Consider the following 26,199-nt stretch of genomic DNA (forward strand, 5'->3'; position numbering starts at 1 on the left):
GTTGGAATGGCTTGAGAGTTGGAATTCCTTATTTCTTCAAAATGTTAAGAGCACAATCGAGAATTATATTATGGTTTCCAAAAATTTCGATAGTCGATAGAGAACTGAATAAAATGCCTAAAATAACGTCGCCTCCTGTCTGGATTTCTGAGAATGAAGGCCCAGGAATTTGGAAAATACTTATAACTTATAAGGCTCTGAACAGTACCAGATTAAAGACTACTTCTTTATTATTATTCCTTTTTTTTCTTCTCCTATATAATTAATCAGTAAAGTTCGAAACTATAATAGAAAAAACATAAAAAGGCGGCAAAGATGTCATACGACAAAATCTACCCGACGGCGAAAATGTTAGTGATAAAATTACCGAGAAACCCACAACACTAGTGGTGTGGAGGTTTGGAGAATCCTCTTCAATAACTAATATCAATATCCATATCTTTTCTATATTTAATTCCATTACTTAATTTATTTGTCATATTAAATGTTATATATACTACGCAATTACTCAAGAGACTTGAATCACCGGAGTTATACATCTATTCTCTCTCTATTTCAATTCTAAGTTGCTCCAAATGTACTGAGCTGTACATTTTTCCTCCCTGACATTTCTCATTTCCTCGTGCTCTCCTACGATCCGACCTTTGAGTGCATCCTCTTAGTGATTTGCTTCACCACAATCAACCACCTCTTCTACTGATACATCCTGGCTCATAACGAAGAGGAAATCACTGCTCTTGTCTAATCTGATGTTATGCTTGTTCGTCCCACCACGAGTCTTTTCCAATATGTCTAAAGATAAATAAGTGAATAGCACTTCTTCCATTCGAATCGCAATTACTGTCGTGTTTGTTTATTTTTCTTTAGTCATATATATATTAATATTACTTATTTTGTCTCTGGTTCGAACACATTAGTCATTACTTATGTGAGATTATTAGTTACATTAAATAAAAGAAGGCGAGTCTTCCTACGGGCGAGCTAAAGCGAATACGAATTTTCCCTGTACAAACTTTCCCTTTACCAAGGTTAATAGAAATACAAGGTTAGACCATCTTGTAATCGGGCTTGCTAGAATTTTCAATCTGATTTATTGTACCGACTGCTGAGGAAGACAGGCATATTTTGACAAAACACGCAACCACTCATCTACTATGACGTCAATATTAAAAGCGTGGTGAAAGTCAAAATTAGTCATAGACACCTTTGTAGTGATGTATCACGAGCATAAATTTTGGACTCAACTTTTATAACTAGTAACTAGATAAAAACTTCTAACTCGAAGGAAACTCAATTACTAATATGTATAACGTGTCATTTGTTAGGATGACACGTTATACATATTACGTATAATTTGTTAGGATGACCATCAATTATCATAAGCCTTCTTCATCAATTAAAATATATTATATAGACTCCTTGGCGAATGTGTTGAATTGAATCTAACAAAAGATATAAAGTATAGTATAGTCTGAGTCCTCATGCTTCGGGTCCTTCTGGTTTTGAGTCCAAGCTATGATGATCCGGGTACATGGGAAAATAAATATTATCTGGATCTACCTGTAGTCTCGTCTAAGGAAAGAAAAATATTTAACTTAAATATATACTGATGAATGAGACCACCACAATTTTCGTCGAGGTTATCATCAATAAAACCTAGATAGTACAATAAATATAAGAAACCAAATATTAAGATATATATTTAATATTATTCTCGTATCCAAGTGTAGACCATCATGTAGTCGAGCTTGCTATAATTTTCAATCTGATTTATTTTACCATCTGCTAGGCAAGACAGGCATATTTTGACAAAACACGCAACCACTTATAGTCAATGACGTCACTATTGCTAGAATTTTCAATTTAATATATCGTACCGGCTGCTGGGGAAGAAAAACAGATTTTGACAAAACACACAACCCCTCATCTACTATGACGTCAATATTAAAAGTGTGATGGAAGTCAAACATTAGTCGTACACGCGTTATGGTATAACCTTATATTTCTAATAAACTTGCTCGTATCTACCTATATTCTTAATTCCCATTAATTATTTTGCATCTTCATCTAGATCCTCTTCATACATATTCCATAGAAAAATATAATTACTCATTCTAAATATATCTAAAGATCCCATTCTCAGAGTTGTATTTGAATCCCCCTATTCAGTGTACAGATCAAGCCCGAGTCCTCCTGCTCCTGGGTTTTCTGGTTCCGCGTACAATTTCTCATACTTAGAGAAATAAGTAATGTCGGGATCTAGTTGTAGTCTCGACTAAGATACGATATTCTTTTCCAAAAGATATTTCATAATCTTTGACACCACTAATTTACTTTTGTGATCGCGAGGCCATCCTAAAAAAAAGGAATAAAATAGAATTATGACAGCTTTGGTAAAGAAAATATATATTAAGGCAGGGAGCACTATCTCTGAGTAAGGTGACAACTTCAAAAATCCGAGCCCTCTTTTATGATAGCTTTTTGAACATCTCTGCTCATAATTCATTGTCAGTGCGTTAGTCCGCTCAAGAAATCCTAAGCACGCTCCCGCTCAATGAAAAATGAGCGGAGCTCATGTTTTCGCTCGTATTTGAACTTAACAATTCTTTATGTAGGTATTTTACAAAAAATTTCAAATTCAATTTTATTCCTTTTAAACCTGTTTTATCTAATAGATAATGCTAAAAAAACATTTTGATACCAAAATCATGTCACTAGCTTCAATATTAAGGATGACCAATTTATCATCGAAATTTCAGGCCATTTTTTTGGTAGTGTTTATGTTACCTATAGCCTAGACTAAAATCTGTGGTCTAATAAAATATGATATTTCAATAAAACATCACAACTTTCTTAAACATCAAGAGAATTGAATGACATTTTCATGAATTACAGATTACAGTATTGTGCAAAAGATGATATTTTTAAATACCTGTGATTGAATTGTATAATATTAAATTCGAGTATATGAATATATTCACATACTCTCCAGACAATTAAGGATAGTTATTGAAAAAAAAATTTAAAAATTAAGACCAAATACTTTCATATCAATTATCATGCAGTAAGAACGATTGAAAGTGCTAATGTTGGGTTAAAATTTGTTTACGTCGCATGAACAGATTTTTGGAAACTTTACAAGATTCTACAAAAATATATTTTTTGAAGTCCATTATAACTTTTATTTGATCCGTTACATTCTATTTGTGATTTTGAAGCCTATCTTGAGATTACTTATTTTCTAGCGAATGTTAGGATGTGTATGGAAAATACGTCTAAAAACCACAAGGGAAAACGAATTAGATTTTATTCTGATATTAGTTTTTGTAAAATATTTTCTACCTTTAAAATGATAATGAATAAATAAAGTTAATTATTATATATTATTCAGACGAATGTATGTATAAATCAGACAGGACCATTCGTGCTTGCTTAGATCTAACAGCAATTCTACCAAATATTCAAATTACTATTAAGAACAATTATCAAATTGATATAATTAACATTACCACTGATCATTAACAAGTGCTAATGAGCAGTGGTTCCCAAATGGTGTATCTTGAGGCAAGTTCAAGTTTGCCGTACGATTTATGCAACCATACATTACTTGCAATAGCTTATACTAATCAATATGATTGTTTAATTAAAATAAGCGTGTCAAGAAATATTTATTTGTCTTTAGGTGTGCATTGGGAACCATTGTCTTAGGGGACATGTATTTACGAGGTGTAGAGCAATTTCCTCCAGTTAAGCCTAATAATTAGTTTGAGATTAAAACTAGGGTTCTCAAGTTTTTTAACTTAGGCTTGCGTGAAATTTTGAGAGGAGGGAGCAATAAAATCCATAGAAATGCATGTGGTCAAGGCAGTTTTTTTATGCAAAGGCTAACAGAGTTTAGGGGCCACAGATAAGGGGAAAATTTGTACTGTTACTATTGATCAGATCTTGCAAATCTTATCAGCTCCGCGTCCTTTCACAAGGCTTAGGTGACCCTGCAGACTGTGCTATTTATCACTCCTCATGTATGTTTTTATAATGTTCCTTTAGGACGATTGATCATCGATTTTCAGCCTTCAAAATAGAGTGATGTCCTTTACGTTGATAAAATTATTATAGGTATATAAAAAAGAAGTTGAAGTATATAATTTACCAATGCATGTGTATATTGTTATTTTTTCTATCAAATTATATCCCACTACGAAATAAAAATTAAGGAGAATAGTTGGAGCATCTTTAAAAACAAAACTTAATTCATAAATACTAACATTTATAGAGCGACAAATCGACTTAGTATTTATTTAATGACTTGGAAGATCATTTTATTTAGAGTTAGAGTATTAAATAAATATATGTATATACATTTATTCATAAAATAATTAAGAATATATTTGCTTAAATTCCTAGAAGGAAATAAGAAGTATTTTTAATGATACATACATATATGAGAGACATAAGGCTCGATATTATATTTCTTCGTGGGACATCAACTAAAAAAAACAACCTGGATGAATTAATATCTTTAATTCAATAAGGGATGAAATAGAGTAAAGAGGAAGAGGGATAGGATCTATGTTTAATTTAATCATTGTCCTCATCAGGACCAAATACAAAGTCTGTCACTCTATCAAGAATGGATGGGGCATGTAATCTCCTGTATTTATACATGTGTTTGGTAATGCTTTGAGTGATTTGCTCAGCAGTTTTACTTTGTCCATAGTAATCCACGAATTCTCCATCAGGATTAATTAAATAAATAATTATGGTATGGTCCACAATGTAGTCGTTTTCATATTCTGCAGGACCAGCCGAAAAATAGACGCGAAATGTTTTGGCCGCCGTTGTCACTGCGTCCATTGTTCCAGTAAGACCAATCATGGCTGGATGGAATTCTTTAATATACTCTGATACTTCTTTAACTCCATCACGAGCAGGATCCACTGTGATGAACAACGGAACAATTTGTCCGTCAATAGCACCATCCGATTGAGACTTGGTCACTAGCTTATCTTTGACGAGAGCCATTTTTTCCATTTCATCAGGGCAAATATCAGGACAGTGCGTAAAACCGAAATAAAGCATGATCCAATGGCCTTTGAAATCTTTATTTGTGACAGTCTTCCCAGTGTGATCGATAAGCTCGAAATCCCCTCCAATAGCCGCTTTTCCAACAGATCTCTGACGTGCCTTTGCGATTTCCTTATCCTTTTTATTTTTCAAAATGATGTACATGCCTCCAAGGGCTACGAGAATAATTCCAGAGGACCGAAGTGTCTTCCAAGAAACGGGACCCTTCCCCTGTCCCGGGGTTTTAGGTCCCCAGTTAGGCATCCCGCTAGGCTTGGCTGCATAGGATCTGATAGGTACTTGACTTGGCCTAATCTGAGCAACTTTCCTTGTTGGAGCGACCCAAATTCGGCCAAATGTGCTTATTAACCCTCGGGATAACATTTGTCTGATATAAATAAAATATTAAATAAGAATCGCACAATGTCAGAGTAAATAATAGCTAGCTATATAATCTAATAGACTTATGTTTATGGTGACGTCACGCTCTGAGCGGTTTATTTACTGCATGAAATCATATTGTCATTGTGAACTCAATCTAACTCCATTCCCCATATTAAAAACATATGGGAAGATGCCGAATATAATTAAAATCAAAAGGAGTAATCTACTCTAATTATTAACTTTTGGACTAAAAAAACCATCATAATATATAAAAATAATTTAAAAGATTACATAAGGAAAAATTAGTGGTTTTGTATGACGTAATTATGTAGTAAGATTTTGATTAGACGACTTAAATGAGGGAGAAAAAATTCAAACGAATCAAGGCTCTGATTTAAATAAAATATTATTTGTGAGTGTACCTAGTCTTTGATATTTATTGCTTGTTTAAACATTAAGATATATTAATTATTATTATTGTTCCTGGTCGCTCGAGAATCCCTCTGTAGAAAAAATGACCTCCGTTTCAAAGGATTTCGAAGAGTACTTGTCTTATATGGAAAATGAGATGAATATTAGAGAAGTATACTATGATGCTATTGAGCTGTAGCTCCTTGACCCCTTTTTTCACTCACTCAATTTAATTATTTTAATTTCATTTGAATAATAAAGCAAATACGACAACGGGTTCGTGAGCTTGATCAGATATCTAGAGAAATCACAGCCATCCTTGAAAAAATACACCAACTCGGACACTCTGATGATGGTAAGTCATGGATGTAATGAAAATACACTCAATTACCTCATATTTTAAATATTAGTTCCGTCGATTTGCAATCAAACTGACGAGTTATTCAAGACGAAGGTAGTTACTAAGTACAAAGAACTCTCTGAAGTAATTCCAGAGGAACAGTACTACAAATACTCTAATATGTGGCAGTTTACAACCCAGAAACTCGTCTTTGCAGCGGCAGTTACTCATTATTTGATGAAAGAGTCTCTCATGACACGAGATGAAGCTTCTGCTAAGCTGGGTGTTGATTCCTGCTCCAAAAATGAATCGAAGCATTTTCACTTGGACCTGGAGGACTATTTTGGGGGTGTCATTCAGATGAGCAATGAGCTTGTAAGTTATTACCTACGTTCTAATGCGATACTATCGCTATATTTAATGTTTTCTTATTATGCCCTAGGCTCGTTTCACGATTACGAGCGTGACAAGAAGAGACTACAAACGCCCTATTCTCATTGCTACTTTCCTAAACGAATTAAACGCTGGATTTCGACTTTTGAATCTCAAAAATGATGGTCTCCGAAAAAAGTTTGATTCCTTGAAGTATGATATCAAGAAAGTTGAGGGTGTCGTGTATGACCTAAGTATACGGAACTTCTATTCTCAGGAGGCATAACTCGATTTACTACACATATGAATAACCTTTAATATGTTGCTAGATTGTTCTTTATTTAGTAAATGTGTGATTTTTGATGTTGGATACCTTCAGAAATTAATTGTTATGATGCATATGAAATAAAGCGTATTCACAAGAGAGAGTGTAAGAATTTAACTCTGAAAGCCTCTCATTACTCTATCTTGAGAATGTGCAAGCCCCAATATCAGGTGGAGGATCATTCAAGGAGATGAAAAGAGTCCGTACATGATAAACTATTTTTTATTTTTGTCCTCGTTATTTTTTGATTTAAAAAATGACTCTGGATCTGCAGGAGTAATGTCCTCTTCCATTGCCCAATCAACAAGGTTTCGTTTCATGGCGTAGGCATCTTCTCCGTCCGCGTAATATTTGGGTTCGATCTCGTTCATTTGAAATTTGAGTGCTGTCTTGTAGAGATTGAGTGCCGCACGATTACTTTTACGAACATGCAGACTAACATATTTGGCGTTGAAAGTCTCAACCATGGCACGAGCTGTTTGGTCCATTAATTTCTGCGCTAATCCCAGACGCCTGTTAATTGTAAAAAGAAAAATGAGTAATTCCCCTACACATAATGACTAATGAGTCTTACCGATGAGATCGCTTGACTGCCAAAGATGTAATGTGTCCGTGCTGATAGTCTTCCATTTCATCCTCCATTTTGGCCAAGACATAGCCAATGATTTCTCCGCGATCATCCTCTGCTACGAAACTAAGTTGAGGCCAACTGAGTCCATGGTACATGTAATACTTCATTTGGTAGTTCTCAGGGAGGCACAGCAAATTGCAATGCTGCATGTTAACAAAATCATCCGTCTGAAACAGACAGGTTTAAATTTATAAGAATATACATATCAATACAAATAAAATAGGATTACATACTCTTGCACATCGAATATTCATGATGGATTTGAAGAGGCAAAGTAGATCAGGGAACAGAGATCGAGAAGATTACCTTTCCGATGGAATAAATAAGCAGGGGACTGGCAATTTGCCGTTTACTGAAAGGCAAAATACTCTACAAAACCTCGAACAACATTCAGATCGTTACTCCAGGCAGCTGGGTGTTAAGCTGAATGTTTATTCCGAGGCACAACAAACAACCAATGGGAGTTAATTCGTTATAATAAGGAAAGTTAGTGCAACCTCGTCATCGACGCCACCAAGTGATGGCAAAGAAGAAAAGAGATCCTCATAGTTCCGACACTTCCTTCATCTTTGACAAGCAAAAACGATCCACTTTAGCTGCTCTTGAAGAGGACAAGAGTCGAAAAGGCTCAGTGGATCAACCCATTGCGGATTTCGTATCCGCCATTAATCAACATCCGGATTTAGTTACCCTAAGCTCCTGCTCGGGTCGTATTTTGGTCTCTTCCGGTTCGAAAAATAAAAACGTATCATGGATTTATTCGACTCACGAACTTGGCTTAAAGGAGGAGCTTATAACAAACATCCAATGTTCCTTATCATCCAACTCAGAAATACAATCTCTGACATTCAAAGTATGGGTTTGTTGAGTGTAATACTAATGTGTAATGCTTGATCATGATTTCTTTCTTTAGATGGAGGCCTTTATACTTCATGTACAATGTAGAACCCCAGAAGTGGCTCGTCAGTTTCATCAAATAGCGGTTCAATCTGGATTTAGAAACTCTGGTATCTCCATTTCTAAATCAGGAAAAGTTGTTCTTGCAATTCGAGCTTCTCATGGTCTTGAAGTACCTCTATTCATAAATGGAGAAAATAATTCACTCTTAGTTGATAATGAATACCTCTCCTGTCTATTAGAGCATGCTAATGAAAAACTCACTGAGAATGAAAAGCGTCACAAATTACTCTTTGAAAATTTTAAAGCGATGAAATGGGAAGAAGCCACGACAGTTCAAGAAGAGAATAAAGAGGGAAAAGTCAAGCCTATTCAAAAGGTCCATCTTGTGGCATCCCCCAAAGTTCGAGAGACTAAACCCAAAGAAGTTATTACTTCCGATCTATTGCTAGACCTTGAAGGCTCTTTCCTAAATTTGCTTGAGGACGCTTAAAAAAATGGATCGTAAACTAATCAAATACATTAAATACAATAGACCTAGTAAAATAAAAAAGCTTGAGTTCAGAGATCCATATTCGATCCTTGATCGTCGAGGACGTACTGCTTTACACATCGCTGCTAAATATGGAAGCGCTGAAGTTATAGAATACCTCATTTATAAACTCGAATGTAACCCATGGAGAATAAAAGACTCCAAGGGGAATTTTCCACTACACTACTCCATAAAATATTGTTTAAAACATTATTCTAGGGGTAACGTCAAGGAGCTTGTGAATATTTTATTGACAAGCATCCCAAGTGATGGCCATATTTTAAACAGCTTTAATAATAAAGGAACATCTCTCAAAAAACTCTTGAATGCTTTAAATATAAAGTCCAACTTAGAAGACGAAAAATTGATCAAACCCTCTCTAGATTCTTCTTCATCATCTGATGGAGAGGAATGGACTAACAAACTTAAAAATGAATACGAACAGGAATACTTTGAAGAAACAGACAAATTTGATTTCTATGAAAGTCACCTCACCAATGAAAATTTCGATCAAATGGCGGATAGAATATACAATGAATATATTCGCAAAAAGACTAAAATAATTAAACACGATTCAGTTCAGGAACAGAAACCCTTACCAGTTAAGCCTCAGCCCCTCCCCTTAATTGTTAAGAAAGACAGGAGCTTTTACTCTAAAAAATGTGTCAAACTATTTGACTCAAGCGAAATTATTGGTGTCTCTGATATTCCGTTTTTTGTTCACACTCCGTCGTCAGAAATTATGGATACTATTTTTAGTGACCAAGTGACTAGAGTTATGATTCGCAAGGAATTAGTTAGATGGCATCCAGATAAATTTCTTAGTAAGCATGGAAATCGAATTAAGGATACTGAATTGGACAACGTCAAAAAAGTTATTGATCATATATCCCAGTCTTTGATTCAGTTTGGAAATCGTTAACCTTGTATCTTGTGATAATAATATGATTAATAAAAAAAATATTTTTATATTTGAATACTATATAAATTTATTTTGGACATCACCTACCTACACTTAAGTAAAGAGAAAATCGTATAATCCACATAATAAAATATATAAAAGACTAGACTTCAACCATATACAAATATTTTGTAATACACTTTATAGTCAACATTGATTTGATAATAATAGTTTTCTTTGTTGTAGATCTTTGGTTTTTTACCTCTTTTTCGAATCTATTTGCTCGGAACATTTTTGATCTTTTTTATAAAAAATACAATATTTCATTCGTGTATATATGTTGCAGTTAAAGTAAGAAATCCGTTAATATGCAAAATAACTAGTTAATGTGTAAAATAACTGAACCAGACCGTTAATGTGCAAAAAAAAAATTTAAAAAAACTAGGTTATGTGCATATTGATCAAAAAGATCGTAAATATACGAAGTCATTGAAATCATAAATTTCACATTATCTTTCTAGACCCTTTCTATAGACACAAATTGATGTTCGGACCATGGGAAATGCAAAATGTCCACAGGGTTTGATTTAGAGTGAGCACCCTTCAATTCATATATTACAATTAGGTACACCATGCACTGTAACCGCATACCAACGCATCTAAAAAACGGGCTAGAACCTACCGCCAATATATGTAATATGATATTATCATTCATCAGAGACGGCATCCACTATAGCCCGGGTTGATATCCTAGTCCACGGGTTGTGTTGCGTATCAACACTTCTTCTGAAGTTTTTCTTTTCAATGGACGCCGACATACAAAAAAGAAGTTTAATTGCACGATATTCCAAATTTAGCCATTGATATCGGCAGATACCGATATTTATTATTTAAGAATGTTTAGTCATTTTGGTTTTCAGTTATAAACATATTTGGACTTGGCGATGGGTTACAACCCGGTTGTTAATTGTTTTGTCACGCAAAAAACCCAAGCCTTGTGATATCAAACGGGATATAGTGGATACATTTCTCTGATAATATTACATGAATTGGTGGTGGGTTCTAGCGCATTTTTGAGATGCAATTTATTTAAAATACTTATAGTCCTGCGGACGCCCCTAACATGGCACATAGTTTAACGATTCCATGATATATCCGAAGATCGATAAAACTGTAACTTTTTAGAAGAAAGAGGAACATAAAAAGATTTAAGGGCATATGCGACACGAGGACTTAAGTATTTACACCGCTGAAGTGAATGAAAAATACAAAAAGAATTGTGATACATTATTATTATTGATCAAGTTTTATAAAAATACTTGATAATTGAAATATTATTTGACATGTTTCAGTTTTCTCGGTGGTATTTTCGCAATCGTATTACTATATCAATGAATGGTTATTACTTTTTTTTAAATTGCTACAATAGGGAGGCTCTTCGCCTAGCTTGGCAAAAGTTTAATTGCGAATAGCAATTCAATCAGTTCATCAGAAAACTTACTATTAATATATGATTCATATTTGATAGATTAGCGAGAAATTAAGCATCTAGGTATATAATATTATTGTATTTCCCTGTTTTCCAAGCTCAACTAGGCTCACTATGAATAAAGTAATATTTTTTGTAGCTATTAATTGAGTCACGTGACCTTATCTTCAACAGCAAAGCTAGAAAAACAACATTTGCCATTTGACATCTTTTCTCTGGTTGGGAATACATGCACTCGTTGTGACCGAGGCGCTCCACGCCATTTTGGTTATTTCCTTTCTTTTCTCATTGGCGTATATTTAGTTTTGATATTTAGGACGGTGCCAGTATAGCCTTTCTTCTTGATTTTACATCCCCATATTTCATACTTGGAGAAAAGGGATTCATTTGTTCGTGTGGAACTTGAGAGAATCTTGAGATATCTGGAGCATCTTTAGGTAAGGATGATAAACTAGTAACTAGAATCGTATCTTCAGAAACCCAATCCTCAATTTCTTTCCCTTTTACAAGTCTTTTTTTTCTCTTCTTTTTCATTGTAGATTTGTCCCGATGATATATTAAAAAAATAATCTTTTTATTCCTTATTAAAAAAAGAGTTGAAATTTTTGTTTATAATTATGTTGATTAAAGTGAAGACTCTGACGGGGAAAGAGATTGAAATAGATATCGAGCCGACTGATAGGGTGGAACGTATCAAGGAAAGAGTAGAAGAAAAAGAAGGGATCCCTCCACCTCAACAGAGACTCATTTTCTCTGGGAAACAGATGAATGACGAAAAAACTGCTCAGGATTACAAAGTTCAAGGTGGTTCTGTCCTTCATCTGGTCCTTGCCCTGCGTGGAGGACAATAATCAAAAAATAAAGTAAACTATTCTTCACAACACACACGTATGTTCCAAGGTGACTTTTCAATTCAATTCCTCTTTCCGGCTTTTCTTTGTTTCTCTTTTTATCAATCAAATCTTCGTTTTTTATTCAAGTCAATTTCATTTCAATTTGTGTTTCTTCTTTATATGCAAAGATAACTGCGCATTTGAATTTATGTGTCATCAAATTTAGAAAGTCATCAGTAATCAATCTCTGTATTAATTATTTTATAAGTAACTCAAGATTCTAAATGTTTATAAGTTGTAATCTCTAAATGCAGCAAATGAATTGAACTCTCACCTTCATGCCCTTTTGACATATCTATCAGGATAAATCTAAATCAAATCATCAAACCAACTCCTTCACAGACAACTTTCTAGGCGAATGATTCAAAATTGTTAACTGTGTGTGCTGTCATACATTTTTCCCTGATTTTTTTACAAATATTTGCCGAAGAAGTTTCTCAATTCTGTTGTTTCAAATAATCATGTCGTACCAACTTTATCGTAATACAACTCTGGGGCATACACTTCAAGAAACTCTTGATGAACTCATGCAAATGCAAATGCTCTCACCTGCTTTAGCGTTAAAAGTACTTCTGCAATTCGATCGATCCATCAATAATGCTCTCAACACACGAGTTAAAACACGTCTCAATTTTAAAGCCGAAAAATTAAACACCTATCGCTTTTGCGATAACGTTTGGACTTTTATGCTAAATGAAGTTGAATTCAAGGAAGTATCAGAACTTGCAAAAGTAGACCGTGTCAAAATCGTTGCATGTGATGCTAAATCGGCTCTACCAATTCGTTTCGACGACTAAGTCCTATATCAATGATTAATAACTTTTTTTTTTTTTTTTTTTTTTTTTTTTTTGACTTGCTTGCTTTGCTGTTATATTTTTCTCCAGTCTGAAGATACGGTTTTATATTGAATTTAATTTACAAATTCTAAAAATTAAAAATAAGAAAGTATATATATATTTTTTTTCATTTATGTCTCCCCCAATATTTTATTTTTGAAGACAAAAAGACAAAAGGAGTTCTAGCGTTCCAATTGAAATAAACTAATAAAACTCAAGAATGCCCAAGAATAAAGGAAAGGGAGGTAAGAATCGCCGCCGAGGGAAGAATGAAAACGAAGGTCTCAAAAGAGAATTAGTCTTCCGAGAAGACGGACAAGAGTATGCACAAGTAACTAAAATGTTGGGAAACGGTCGTCTCGAAGCTATGTGCTTTGACGGTGTGAAAAGGTTATGTCACATTCGTGGAAAACTAAGGAAAAAAGTATGGATCAATCAATCAGATATCATTCTTGTTGGTTTAAGAGACTATCAAGATGCAAAGGCAGATGTCATTCTCAAGTATTCAGCAGACGAGGCTCGCAACTTAAAATCCTACGGCGAATTCCCTGAAACAGTTAAAATCAATGAAACAGTCACTTTTGGCGAAGAGGGCATCGACGATGAAATTGAATTTGATGTTGTCGGTAGTTCTGAGGAAGAGACCAACGAAATTGACGGCATTTGAGGAGAAAAACACAATATAATTCATTTTGTACACATTTATTTCTTTATACCCGTTCATCTTTGTTATTTTTCCTATATATATTAAGCCACTTAATTTATTTCCTTAAGAAGTGATAAGTTGGAGAAAACAATAATAAAACATTTAATATTAATTTTTTTCGGCAAACTCACAATCTTATGTCTTAATTGATTTTAATAAGGTTTTGGGTGAACCAGTGCTAAGGATGACCTCTACAGTCATTTTAGGGATTGTTTCACCCTGATGTCATCTTATACCGAAATTAAAATGATGTTACTACAGTTGTTGCTGCACGAAATAATAATATATCATTATTTTCCCGTATTTTCCCAATGAAAAAATTAACAAGCAATGGCTTAGTAGGGATAGTTAGTAATACAATTTGTTAGGTGCCGATTTATGTATAAAAACAATATTTCTTTTGACATTTTCACAATAGTGTAATAATTTACATCATTTCTAAATAAATTTAAGCCTTGCATAATTTATATAAGCGTATTGACAAAAATAAAATTCGATGAATAATTTAGTAGTTTTTCTTTTGGCACTCTTCATAGGGGAACAGTGCCGTGTAACTGAGGTTATTATGTACTAAAGCATATTTTTCTTTATATTAATTTGGACTAATACTTTTTAGTAAATGTGATATGATCAAATACGTCTGCTTAGTATAAGTAGAGCATGATAACTAAAGATACTATTTTTTAGTGAATTGTAGAAATAAATAAAAAATTTCAAATAAATTTAAGTGGTGGATTATTTTTGTACTTATGATATTAAGTTAAAAGTCATTTAATTTGGGGTTGTTTTTATATCTTATCTGCATGAAAGTAAGGATGTATCGGTTCAAAAATTCTCAAATACGGAAGTACGGGTTCTAAACGGAAACAAAAGTAGGAGGCCTTGCCTTAGAATAGTATTTACTAAATGACGTCCTCATGAATCAGTCTTCACTAATTTTTATAAAATAATACTTTAATTTCCCTAAATTAAAATCAATAGCAAACTCTTGTGCAAGAACAAACTTAAGGAATACAGTCTTATTATATTTGTAAAAATGATACCAAATTGTTAAGGTCACTTTTTAAAGGACTGTGATCTAAGACCAATTTGAAGTCCATACAAAACAAGTGAATAGTATTAATGTCTATCTTTTCTAAATAGTAATCGAAAATACGTGTGTACTTATATAGTAAGGATTGAGATAATTGCAAAATGAAATAAATAATTAACTGTCACGAATATAGCAGACTGATCATTTATGCTAAATAACTAATAAGGTTGAATTCAAGGAAGTCTCAGAACTTGCAAAAGTAGGTCGTGTCAAAATCGTTGCATGTAATGCTATAATAATATATGGGCTCAACTAATTCGATCAAATAATGTATCCAGTATCAGTTATCACATCTACAAAATAAATAAGTTTGCCAGGTGCTAAATAGAGGAATTACTGGATCTAAGAAAGCTCGCATACGGAAAATTTATATATGGAAAGTTTGTACTGGGATTACTCGCATTGGGAAAATTTGTATAGGATATAACTCGCCGGAGGAATACTTTCCTTCTTTTATTTAATATAAATAATAATCTCACGAACTTATGTAACTAATGACTAATGTGTTCGAACCAGAGACAAAATAAGTAATATTAATAAATATATGATTAAAGAATAATAAACAAACGACAATAATTGGAATGGAAGAAGTGCTATTCACTTAATTATTAATTATCATTAGATTTTAGATATGAGGAATTATTCATATTGGAAAAGACTCATACATTGCGTTTTAATATTTAAGAGGCTTAAAATACGTTAAATGATTTGCAATTTCCCAGTTTTATTAAAAATAATGCTTGTTTTTTATTTCAACAACTATCAGTTCAACTAGAGCTACATTTTGATATTTTATGTTTGATAAAACAGAAAAACAGCAATGATGGGACAGTGTAGCGTAATGAACAACGCACTCGGGAGAAATTATTCTCTTCAACTCTAGGGGCGATCGTTTACACCTTGGTTGTTCCTAGAGAAGGTAATATATATTATGTATATGGACTTCAAAGAAGATTCCTAGGTCAGATGGAGTAAATGTATTACTATAATGTTTACTTATATACTTAATCAGTACAATCTATCTGAACAATTAAAAGAACATAAAAAAAGTGATTTATGTGCACCTGTTAAAAAATATAAATTTTTGAATTTTGATATGTTTCCGCATTTTTCGATTCTTAAAGATGTGAGAAGCTTGAAAATCATTTTTAGGGATCTAAATGTATTTTATACTCTGCCTCATTGGCCTTGAAGTCTTTCCAAAATGCCTTTTTTGATCATTTTGCATAGTTTTTGAAGAAAAAGTATACTCCCATCTATCAATGCTATTCTCTTTTATATTTAGCCATTTTTTAGGAAAAATATATTAACATTTGCGAAAGAGTATACAATTACCTCAATTTCTTATTTTTAAAGAATTTTTCTAATACCAATATGAAAATCAGAATGATATATATTTTATATTATTTACATATTTTTTTAGACTTCTATTACTCTAAAAACGTAAAATTACAAAAAATTATGAAATGAAAAATAAAATGCAATACTATCAGACAACAAATTAACAACCGTTGTTTTTTGACACGTACGGTATGGCTGACTTAGATATTTTCATTGTATCTACATCAATTACTCGTCGAAACAGGATGATCTGAAGATATAAGATTAATTAAACATACATTTATTGGAGATCCTCCTTCAAATGCTGCACTACATAGGGATATCAAAATGTTAAAAGATTTTCATGGATCCATCCCAGACATCCTGTCGAAAAACTGTTGGGAGTGCTAGTATTTTACAGCTCAACAGGAGAATGCCAAGCCAATGCACAAATAGATTTATTAGATACATAATAATTCACGGATAGGATTACTGCTCTGGTTTTCGACACCACCTCTAGTAATAGCGGAATTCACAAAGGAGTTTTTAAGCCTATATAAAAATAATTAGACATGAAGTTATTTTATCTAGCATGTAGACAACATATACTAAAGGTAGGCTCTGTTTGGGAAAAGTTGCATCTGAAAGTTCAGCAACTTGTAATAAACAACATAAGAAAATCCTCTCTATTAAAAGCCTGAAAGGAAAAAGAGCAAATTACTTAAAGAAGATGAATAACATTTTGAATTAAGACAAATCTTCAAGAGTTGATTATCAAAAAATGGCAGAACTCACTATAATTTAACTTCTCCTCTAGGTATTCATTGTAAGAAACCAGGAGCAATTCATCAAGCACTATGGATGGCCATAAATATAATACTCCCAAAAGATATTTTTATTTATTAAGGAAAGGAAAAATGATACAGGTGCAATGAAAAAGATAGATAGGATGAACCAATTCCTAGATTTTTTTTATACACCAATGTGGATTACTTCAGTATTTGCAGCAGATGTTCCTGGAAATGACTTGAAATTTTCCCAGATATGTTATTGTTTAAAAGAATTGACAATGATTTAGCAGAGGTCGTTATAAGGAACCTTCATAATCACATGTGGTATTTGACACAGGATTTGGTTCCTCATGTGCGATTGTTCTTATTATTATTTATGTATTCATAGTACCTTGTATGTATTACAAACGAGTGAAGGAGTATAGACTCATTCTTATATATAATATCAAAGTAACAAATCGTGTTTTATTTTATAATCTTTAAGGATTATTTAGTGCTACGTATTTGTAATTATAATTATCAACAAGTTCAATTATATTCGACTAAAATACCTGACAGGTTTAGTAAAAGCAAACCTATATACTGAAAAATACTAAATTAGATAATTTTATAGCCCCAGACTTGCATCTTTTTTAGCTATACTGAATATAGGGCCAGATTGGCTCCAAGGGCATGTTGCATCATGGCCAGGAAATGAAAACTACATGAAGGCAAAAAATTATATACATAATATTCGGGTATTGCAGAGAGAGGAATAAAAATGATGACTGATTATACTAAAATAATAACTAAAAATCCCAAGCAGCGAGATTATCTCCTTCAAACCGTAGAATATAATAGGTAATTAATTACTTGATTGTTTGAAAAATAATGTCTTCAACAAATAAATAAATAATAAAAATAATCACTTTTTTGTGATTTTCACGTTTTTATTTATGGAGGTTTAAGAAAATATTTAAAATAATATAGAATGTAATTCATTCGGATTTTTGAATTGGCAATAGAAAAATTGTTAAAAAATACGAAATTGAGATAAGTGCTAATCTTTCGAAATTATTAATATTTTTTTCCTAAAAAATGACTAAATAGAAGAGAAAAAAATATTGATAGATAGGGAGTATACAATTTTAGTACTGCGGTCCACACAACTAGATGTTTCTTTTTACCTTCATTTCACTGGATAATCTGGATACTTAAATAATAATAATAAAAAGTATTATTCAACAATGGTTATATTTTAGTTTAATGCCTTTTTTGGCATTCAATTGTGTTTTTTATCTATACTTTTTCTCAAAAACTACGCAAAATCATCAAAAAAAGGATTTCGGTAAAACTTCAAGGCTAATGAGAGCAGAGTATAGGACATACTTTGATCTCTAATAAATTTTTTTTAGAGCTTCTGACATCTTGAAGCACGGAAAAAATGTGGAAACATATCAAAATTCAAAAAAAAATCTTTGAATATGTATAATCTGCACTTTACAACAAAATTCAGGTCTTGTATTGCTGCTGGCTAAAACTCATATTTATTATTGTTGGATATGCCATAAAACACAAAAATAACAACTAAACCCTTTAACAGAAAAAGGTTAAGCTTTAAAGTATGTTTTACATACCGTTTTTAGATTAATTACGATTCAGAGCCATATTTCGATGTAAAATAACTATAAAGATGAAAAGTAAACGTTGAGTAAAAAAATTACAACATTCGAAAGATAAATTATGTATTAAATTATCTCGAATAAAGTTCCTAAAAAATGTATATAATTCTACAAAAATGTTAATATGTTTTTCAATTTATTTTTATTATATCTAAAACTAAAAACTAAATCTTATATTACAGTTTCAAAATATTAGCTGTAAGAAAAAGATCTATTTTAATTGATTTTTTCATGTTTAACTCATAATTTTCTGATGGGATATTGAATAAATTAGCAAAAAAAAAAAAAAGAAGAGAGATTGCGTGAAAATGTCCTAAATTAATTATAAAGATTATGTGTATGATATCTGTTTTTTTAATTGTTTTCATTTAAAAAAGTTGAGTCGTGTTCATAAAAATGGCTAAACATTCTCAAAAATATATGTTTATTTTTCACTTTAAATTAAATTTCATAAGAGTGTATATAGAATATGCAAACATATTTAGATCCATCATTATGGATTGCACTAAATAATTTTTTTTGTATATATTATTAATTTTTTGGATATATTAAATGTGCAATCATTTCTATAAAAATACTCGAATATATATCTTTTCTTTTTTACGTTTCAATAAATTTTTCACAGGTCGTACTAAACTTATACTCCTGTTGAACAATGACTGTTCATATTCTGAAAGAACATGAATAAATATTTTTTGCACTCTGTATATGTTTTTTGATATCAACAAAAGTTCGTAGTTTTATACTTTAAATGGTTCAAATTATTGATATATTATGTTATATAATATTCAAGATACAAAAAAGCCTATTCTTCAATTTATATGGTCCATTCCGAAAATGATTGAATAACAATTATAATAGATATAATGAAGAAAAGCTCAGAATGATGAATGTTAACATTTCAAGTATGCAAGAATGTAACTTCCAAAAACGAAGAAGTTCTTCTCGAGGAGAGCAACGAAGTTGATGAATGTACGGTCATTTCAGACAAGTTTATAACTAATCATTTTAGCTAACAAAATCTCAAAAGTTATGAAGAGAGTACTTGGGGTTATGTAATATAAGTACGTTAAATTATGTGTGACATCCAACTTGAATTCAGAAAAAACAAACAAACATAATCCCGCGAACTGAATAGTAATTAATTAAGTTACAAATTTATTGAAAAATCAACCGAGGGTTTACAAAAAGAAAAAGAAAAAGAAACTATTTGGCTCATGTGACATTTGGTTCTCGCCATAAAATCAAACTGTAAACTCTCCACCCTCACAAGGCTCTTTCCACCCACTTTTTTGACAGCTCTCTCGATAGTGTGGTGTGAAACCTCAAGATCTCTTGCATGGGTACTCATAAATATTAGGGATTGGCCAGTGCTGTTTTCTATAACGCCTCCGGATCCAGTTAGCCCTTATTGACAAATCCTGTCTTCCTCTTCAGCCTATTGAACTTGCTGAAGGCTACTTGGAGTGCACAAATGGAAATTCGCCGATCACGTTCCAGTGCCATTATCTCGCCTTGAACGCAAGCTCAGGTTTTGTTTTTGTCAACTAATTGTTTATGCATTAATATATAGAAATATAAATTAATTTCAATCACTTCACTTTCATTAATTACTGAATTAGTAAATATTCAGATTTCAATGGACCACCCGGCATTTACATTTCAATAAGAAATTGTATTTCTGTCCTTTTGGAAACGGATAATATGTAATTGTATAACTTATTATTTCGTTTATTTATCAAAATAATAAATTATGGAAGAGCCATGACGTATCAAGTCTGACATGGGAATCAACAGCTGACAACAAAGTACATTAGGTATTTTTGTGTTAGCGAGGTAACACCGTGTTGGATATAGGCTTAGCGTTTTAATTTTTTTAAATCTTGAATTATTAGAATATGTAGATATAATGAATACAAAAAGATTATATGAAGATTTTTTTTAATAACTTATTTCGCTTTAAAAAGAATTGTGCAACAAAAGCTCAATTCTGAGTCTTTTTGATAAATGTTTATTTGTTTTATTATTACTTAAATAATACTTATCGACCCTTTCCTTGGTGTTTCTTTAATTTAGAGAGCTTTCTGTTATCTACATTAGATAGAATAATAAATTAGATTAATTGTACATATCCGTTTCACATAAATACTCGTATTTCAAAATGTACAAAAAGAGTTTACTTCTAAAGACCATCATTCAATTACATAAATTATTCTGAACGTGTCCAGTTACAAAAAATATCATTTTATTCTCACATGACTCATTAGTGCCCCTTACGAGAAGATGAGAAAGGTTTGCTATGTAGCACAAGCTAAAAAAAAAATGCTTTCTAATCAAAGACAACATTTTTTATTTATTCTAATCCTTCGTTACTTCCATTTCTGATCCTAATGCGAGTACTTCCCAGGGGTGTTTAGCCACCTAACGTTAGAAGCGATATTTCACCATATTATAACTTCATTTTTCCTTCGAAGTTGCAAAATATAATAGTTAAAAAAAACATCAGTGAAGTTATAAAAATACTATTTCCCATTATATTTTATTGACGGTAGTACATGGCATTGGTCAGAGTTATAAGGCGTCCACGAAAATACAGATTTTAATTTAATAGTATATAAAAAAATCCTGAGTTTTACTCTCCGTAGCTTCTCATTTAATACTTAGACAGTCTGGAAACTACTTTTCATGTACCTGAGACAATTAAAAGAAAATAACATACTACATTTTTTAAGATAAAGTTAGTTTACTATTCTTAGCCTAATGTTCTACAATTTTTATAAGATAAATATTTTAATTAACCCTCTCTAGAGATCATAAATTAGGGTTAATTATTATCAAAATATTCCGATAAAAAATAATTTAGCTATAATTGTTGGTACAGCTAAACATAATGAGAGATGTCTTTATTATAAATACGAGGAATAACAACAAGTCTTGTAAGATTTGAGCTGAATTGAACTGTTAAAAATCTTAAAATTTACCAAAATTGTTCAAATTCGTCAATTAAATTTGTCCCAAGTAATTTTGTTTTGAATTAATATAATATATACAAAGAGTATATGTACTCTGTTATCCTGTCCAAAATTTATTTCCAACTTGTGCAGAGATACTTCATATGGATAATAGCTTTTGCTTCTAAGTATTTTTATATTACAGTTTCTTCTAGGATCATATGTTTTTACTAAAAATAATTAGTTCCCCGAACTGCAAAGATCTCGTGTAAATTGTCGTCTGAGCCTCCTCTCTCCCATTATGATTATATGTTTTTTATAGCTTTAGAGAAATTTATAAGAATAATTGAATTCCTATAAATATATCAAAGGGATATGATCTAAACTTTGTAACTACTATTATTGAATTTAAAATCTTTAATTTTTTAATTATATCATTTCATGTATTTCAAGGGAAATATATAGCATTAGCTCTCTGAGTTCAATTATTTGACATTATTAATGTTATATTTTCATTCAATATTTAAATTTAATAAAAGAGTTAGCAACCAGGTATGAACGCTGCCTAATGGATAATTTGAAGGTTCAGAATGTGAATTCCTCCTCCAACTATATCTTAAAGATGAAGATGAGTAGCCATATTTTATGGTATACTGCTTTAGTTTTTAAAATAAAAATTTACTGACCTTGTAAAGTCATATTATTACTTTAACATGCATTATGAAGTCAGAAATATTTTATTTGAAACTTTTGGAGTATAGTGAATAAATGGTTTCATACTTTATAAAAAATAATAATACAATATATTCTGATCTACTTTTAGTGAAGTTATATTGTAATCCAGTATTAATTAATCCTTATTTTTGTTTATGATCATAGTTATTACTCATAAGGTAGCAATGAATTTCAGAAAATTAGACCCTACTTTAAGATGACCCATCATATTAATTAAATAGTTGGCATGTTAGGCTTAAATTTACAAAATTATATCTTGTAAACTATTATATATGTTTGAAATGATTATCTTTATTTGCATATATTTTTTAGTATGACAATATAATTGAAATTTAACCAAACTTTAGGTATAAAACTAAACTGACCTAGATTAAATATCCAATAAGCTTTGTTTATTCATATCTTTACATAGGTATATTATTAGATAATAGAAATTATAATTAAATTTAAAAATAAAAGGAACATAAACAATAAAAATAAATTAATGTTTGGTTCAATAATAATAACAACTAAATATAATATTTTAAATGATAATTAACATACATAAATATGTTGGAATTATATTTTTTGTTTTGAAAAGAACATTGCTTACGAACGCCTTCTTTATAAGACTTGTTGCAGATTTCCTTGTATCTTTTCTTTTTGTATTTTGGATCTGCTTAATTTATTATTTGTGATGGGACTTTTAATCGGAATCGGAGAATCGGGTGTTTTATCTGGAATTGGGATCCGTATTGACAAATAATGTTTAATTTAAAATTCCAATTATTCTTTATTTCTGTGAATAACTATGTATTTTTGAAAAAAAAAAATCCAGAAAATTAATTTGTGTAATTTATTTTTTGTAATTTTTTTGAGAACAACTTAGGATTTTTGATATTTTTTGTGTTCAAAATTAAAAATATACAATTTTTTTCCGAAGGAAAATTATTTTTTGTGAACAACTGTGGATTTTGGAATTTTTTTTTTTTTTTTTTTTTAATTTCTTGTGATTAACTTTGGATTTCGGAAACTATATAAAAAAAATTAATTTTTGTAGTATAGTTCTGGATTTTTGAAATATCATATTATCTGAATTTTTTTTTGTAAGAAATTAAATTTTTGGAATTTTTTTCCAAAAAATTTAATTTTTGAAATTTTTGAAAGTTTTAGATTTTTTTGAAAAATAAATCCGTTAAACATCCCTCAATAAAAAAATATAATCCTGTGGACTCCACTGATAGCAATATTGTATTTTCAGCTATTATTTGAAATATTCAAGAATCGGAAACGGCATCAGGATTTTTTCGGAATTGTACGATCACTATTTATTATGTAACTTCTTGACATAGTGGTATGTCGTTTCCTATTTATTTGGATCCGTCCTATCGGTCTTTAGGATCGCTTTTTATGAATGTCAGTACAAGAACGGATTAAAATAAGAATTTATACATTTGAGGGACGTCATAAAAGATCAACAACTTGAACTGAACCGGACCAAGACTGAACTAGACAAAACTGCAGTCATTACTAACACTTTACACAACACTAATCTCCTCCTGGTGTCTTATTGTTTGTCTTTTCATAGTTGGACTATTGTTAAAATTAAGATTATTATCGAGCAAATATGAACACCATTTAGTATTGACATTTGCATTATTTTTAATTTTTCTAAGTCTGTTGAAAGAAAAAAATATATTTTATTGAAAAAAAAAAAAAAAATTGTATTAGTATTATGAATTGTATAATATAATTTTAATTAAATCAAATTAAAATTTGTTACAATATATCTTTTAGATATATCTTTTTAGAGTACTGGCGATAAGGATAATGCAATAGTTTAACATTCCATGGATGATCAAAATATAAGTATCAAATTTTGAACTTTTTGATTGAAAATAATTAATAATTTATAAGTAATTTGAATAGATCAAAATAAAATGTTAGTATCAATGTATTAAGGTTGGGAATTAAAGTGCCTAATGATGTTCTTAAATAAAGTGTAGAAATTACAACTTGTACATTATTTTGTACAAGTTATAAATTGTACAAAATTGTCATTATGTACACAAAAAATATACAATATATATATTTCTCTGTTTTTTGCTAACGATTTTTTTTTTCAATTTCCTCAACGTTTAGGTAGCTAAGTCCACTATGCTGAAAATTTTTCTTTCAAAACTATAATAGAATAAACAAATTAAATAAGAAAGGAAAGACCGTGCGAATTCGAAAAATATTTGTAACTCTCTATATGTGATTTTTCTTGAATTGTCGACGTACAAATTATGTCAAAATTTGAAGTTACACGAATTTATGAGCAGTATGTTGATTTACATGGTGGAAATTTACTTAATGAGCCTACTGGACAATACCGCGCGGATAAGTGCTCCTATACTAATACCCTTCTCCTACGGTGTGCTCATTTTTCTTAGCAATTGACAACTCTGTTTTACAACATTGCTCATAGGAAAATTGTAAAAAAAAGGAAGAAGATTTTAATAAATGCCGTTAATTCCTTTGGATAAAGGGTTAGGACTTTAATTTGTTTAAATCTTGAATCTTCTCACTTTGTATATTTAATAAATTAATCTTCTTTTTTTTATACTGCATTGATGTATGTTATATATCTGAGAACACTTTATACAGTGAATCTGGTAACTTATTTTCATATATACTAATATAGATTATTTGTTAATCGCTATATCGCTCTTGAGTTGAATCAATGTTACTTTTTAAAGACTTTTACAAGACAATTAGCAAGATTTTTTGCAAAAAAAGAGACGCTTCACTCAATTCAGTCAAATTGTATCTCAAAGCCACATAATGAAATCCCCTAATTTCCTTAATGAAATATTGTTTTAGATTGAAGGAAGCAGGAGTTGAGGTTATTAAAAATACTCAGGAGTGCAACTCTGTTTTAATAAAAATAATATATGATTAACTGTGAAATAATGATTTGACATAGAAGTTGGGAAAATGCATATTGTAGAATGTAGAGAATAAAAGTATAAATAATGTTAAATAAGGTATTTTCTTTTCTACTCCATCTCAATTTTTATATTCATCGTTTGGTGTGGATAAATAATGAGAATACATTAAAAACAATCTTTGAAACCTCAATAATTCATTAAAGAGCTCAGAAAGTAATAAAGCACCATCCCTAAAAAAATAAATTCAGAAAAGCATATAATAAATAAAAAATTTACAAAGAAGATAGCTCCAAAATTTTGAAACATACAAGTTATAACAAAGATATTTCCGTCGTTGGGGTGGATAAACACCCCATAGAAGTACCAGAGTTTTCAAAACAGGACTACACCTGCTGCTTGTGATGACACATCCAGTGCTGCCTGAGTGTATTAGAGAGACCTCATTATGTGGATGACGGATACTATAGGAACTCCCCTTTACATGCACCCAAATGATTGAGTTTAGGGGATAGGCATCAAGTGTCAAAAAAGAGTTCAAAAGAACTTAAAAGACTTATTCAAAAAAGTTTTGAAACGGAGGAGATGGGTTTCTTTTATTGGTAGTGTCAAAGAGACTTCACAAGGGTCATTCTCCTACTTTTTTATAGCTCTCTGGACAGTCTGGTGTGAAACCCCTAGATCTCTTTCATGGAACCTGATGGACTTTACGAGATACCTGGGCTTTTTCTTCAACTCCCCCGGATCCATTTTGGTCTTTTTGACAGAGCCCTTCTTCCTTTCAATGCTTTGGAGTTACTGCCAGATAGACAGGGTTCTGTAGACCCCCAACTGCTTCAAGTGTAAGAGTGGAAATTCGTCAATCAAGTTTCAGTGCCATTTTCTCCATTTGGAAAGTTTTTTTCTTTTTTTTTGAAACTGATTGTTTCTGCTTTAATATATTTAAATATAAATTAAT

General features: G+C 31.2%; 7 protein-coding genes across 7 annotated transcripts; 5 read left to right on the top strand and 2 right to left on the bottom strand.

The window, feature by feature from the left end:
- Window positions 1-4,266: 4,266 nt before the first annotated feature.
- On the bottom strand, window positions 4,267-5,526 carry Scox (Synthesis of cytochrome c oxidase). Its single transcript, XM_040716854.2, has one exon. The coding sequence runs from the start codon at window positions 5,446-5,448 to the stop codon at window positions 4,579-4,581; it is 870 nt and encodes a 289-aa protein (XP_040572788.1). The 5' UTR covers window positions 5,449-5,526; the 3' UTR covers window positions 4,267-4,578.
- Window positions 5,527-5,858: 332 nt separating this feature from the next.
- trsn (translin) lies at window positions 5,859-6,995 on the top strand. Its single transcript, XM_040716873.2, has 4 exons — window positions 5,859-6,031; window positions 6,121-6,214; window positions 6,270-6,574; window positions 6,642-6,995. The coding sequence occupies exons 1-4, from the start codon at window positions 5,963-5,965 to the stop codon at window positions 6,855-6,857; spliced, it is 684 nt and encodes a 227-aa protein (XP_040572807.1). The 5' UTR covers window positions 5,859-5,962; the 3' UTR covers window positions 6,858-6,995.
- Window positions 6,894-7,922, bottom strand: vnc (GNAT family N-acetyltransferase vnc). The gene is made up of 3 exons (XM_040716883.2): window positions 7,761-7,922; window positions 7,471-7,694; window positions 6,894-7,409 (listed from the first exon to the last, which is right to left on the bottom strand). Exons 1-3 carry the CDS (start codon window positions 7,779-7,781, stop codon window positions 7,112-7,114), a joined length of 543 nt encoding a protein of 180 aa, XP_040572817.1. The 5' UTR covers window positions 7,782-7,922; the 3' UTR covers window positions 6,894-7,111.
- Window positions 7,923-7,932: 10 nt separating this feature from the next.
- LOC121121866 (tRNA wybutosine-synthesizing protein 3 homolog) lies at window positions 7,933-9,925 on the top strand. Its single transcript, XM_040716865.2, has 2 exons — window positions 7,933-8,380; window positions 8,441-9,925. The coding sequence occupies exons 1-2, from the start codon at window positions 8,048-8,050 to the stop codon at window positions 8,915-8,917; spliced, it is 810 nt and encodes a 269-aa protein (XP_040572799.1). The 5' UTR covers window positions 7,933-8,047; the 3' UTR covers window positions 8,918-9,925.
- Window positions 8,922-9,925, top strand: LOC121124492 (uncharacterized). The gene has a single exon (XM_040719994.2). It carries the CDS (start codon window positions 8,922-8,924, stop codon window positions 9,876-9,878), a length of 957 nt encoding a protein of 318 aa, XP_040575928.1. The 3' UTR covers window positions 9,879-9,925.
- A 1,636-nt stretch (window positions 9,926-11,561) lies between these two features.
- On the top strand, window positions 11,562-14,285 carry LOC121121898 (eukaryotic translation initiation factor 1A). The gene is made up of 2 exons (XM_040716892.2): window positions 11,562-11,783; window positions 13,238-14,285. The coding sequence occupies exon 2, from the start codon at window positions 13,296-13,298 to the stop codon at window positions 13,740-13,742; it is 447 nt and encodes a 148-aa protein (XP_040572826.1). The 5' UTR covers window positions 11,562-11,783; window positions 13,238-13,295; the 3' UTR covers window positions 13,743-14,285.
- Window positions 12,701-14,285, top strand: TfIIA-S (general transcription factor IIA subunit 2). Its single transcript, XM_040716902.2, has one exon. It carries the CDS (start codon window positions 12,701-12,703, stop codon window positions 13,034-13,036), a length of 336 nt encoding a protein of 111 aa, XP_040572836.1. The 3' UTR covers window positions 13,037-14,285.
- Window positions 14,286-26,199: the final 11,914 nt, after the last annotated feature.

The sequence above is a fragment of the Lepeophtheirus salmonis genome, chromosome 1, assembly GCF_016086655.4.
Source record: "Lepeophtheirus salmonis chromosome 1, UVic_Lsal_1.4, whole genome shotgun sequence".
NCBI lineage: Eukaryota > Metazoa > Arthropoda > Copepoda > Siphonostomatoida > Caligidae > Lepeophtheirus > Lepeophtheirus salmonis.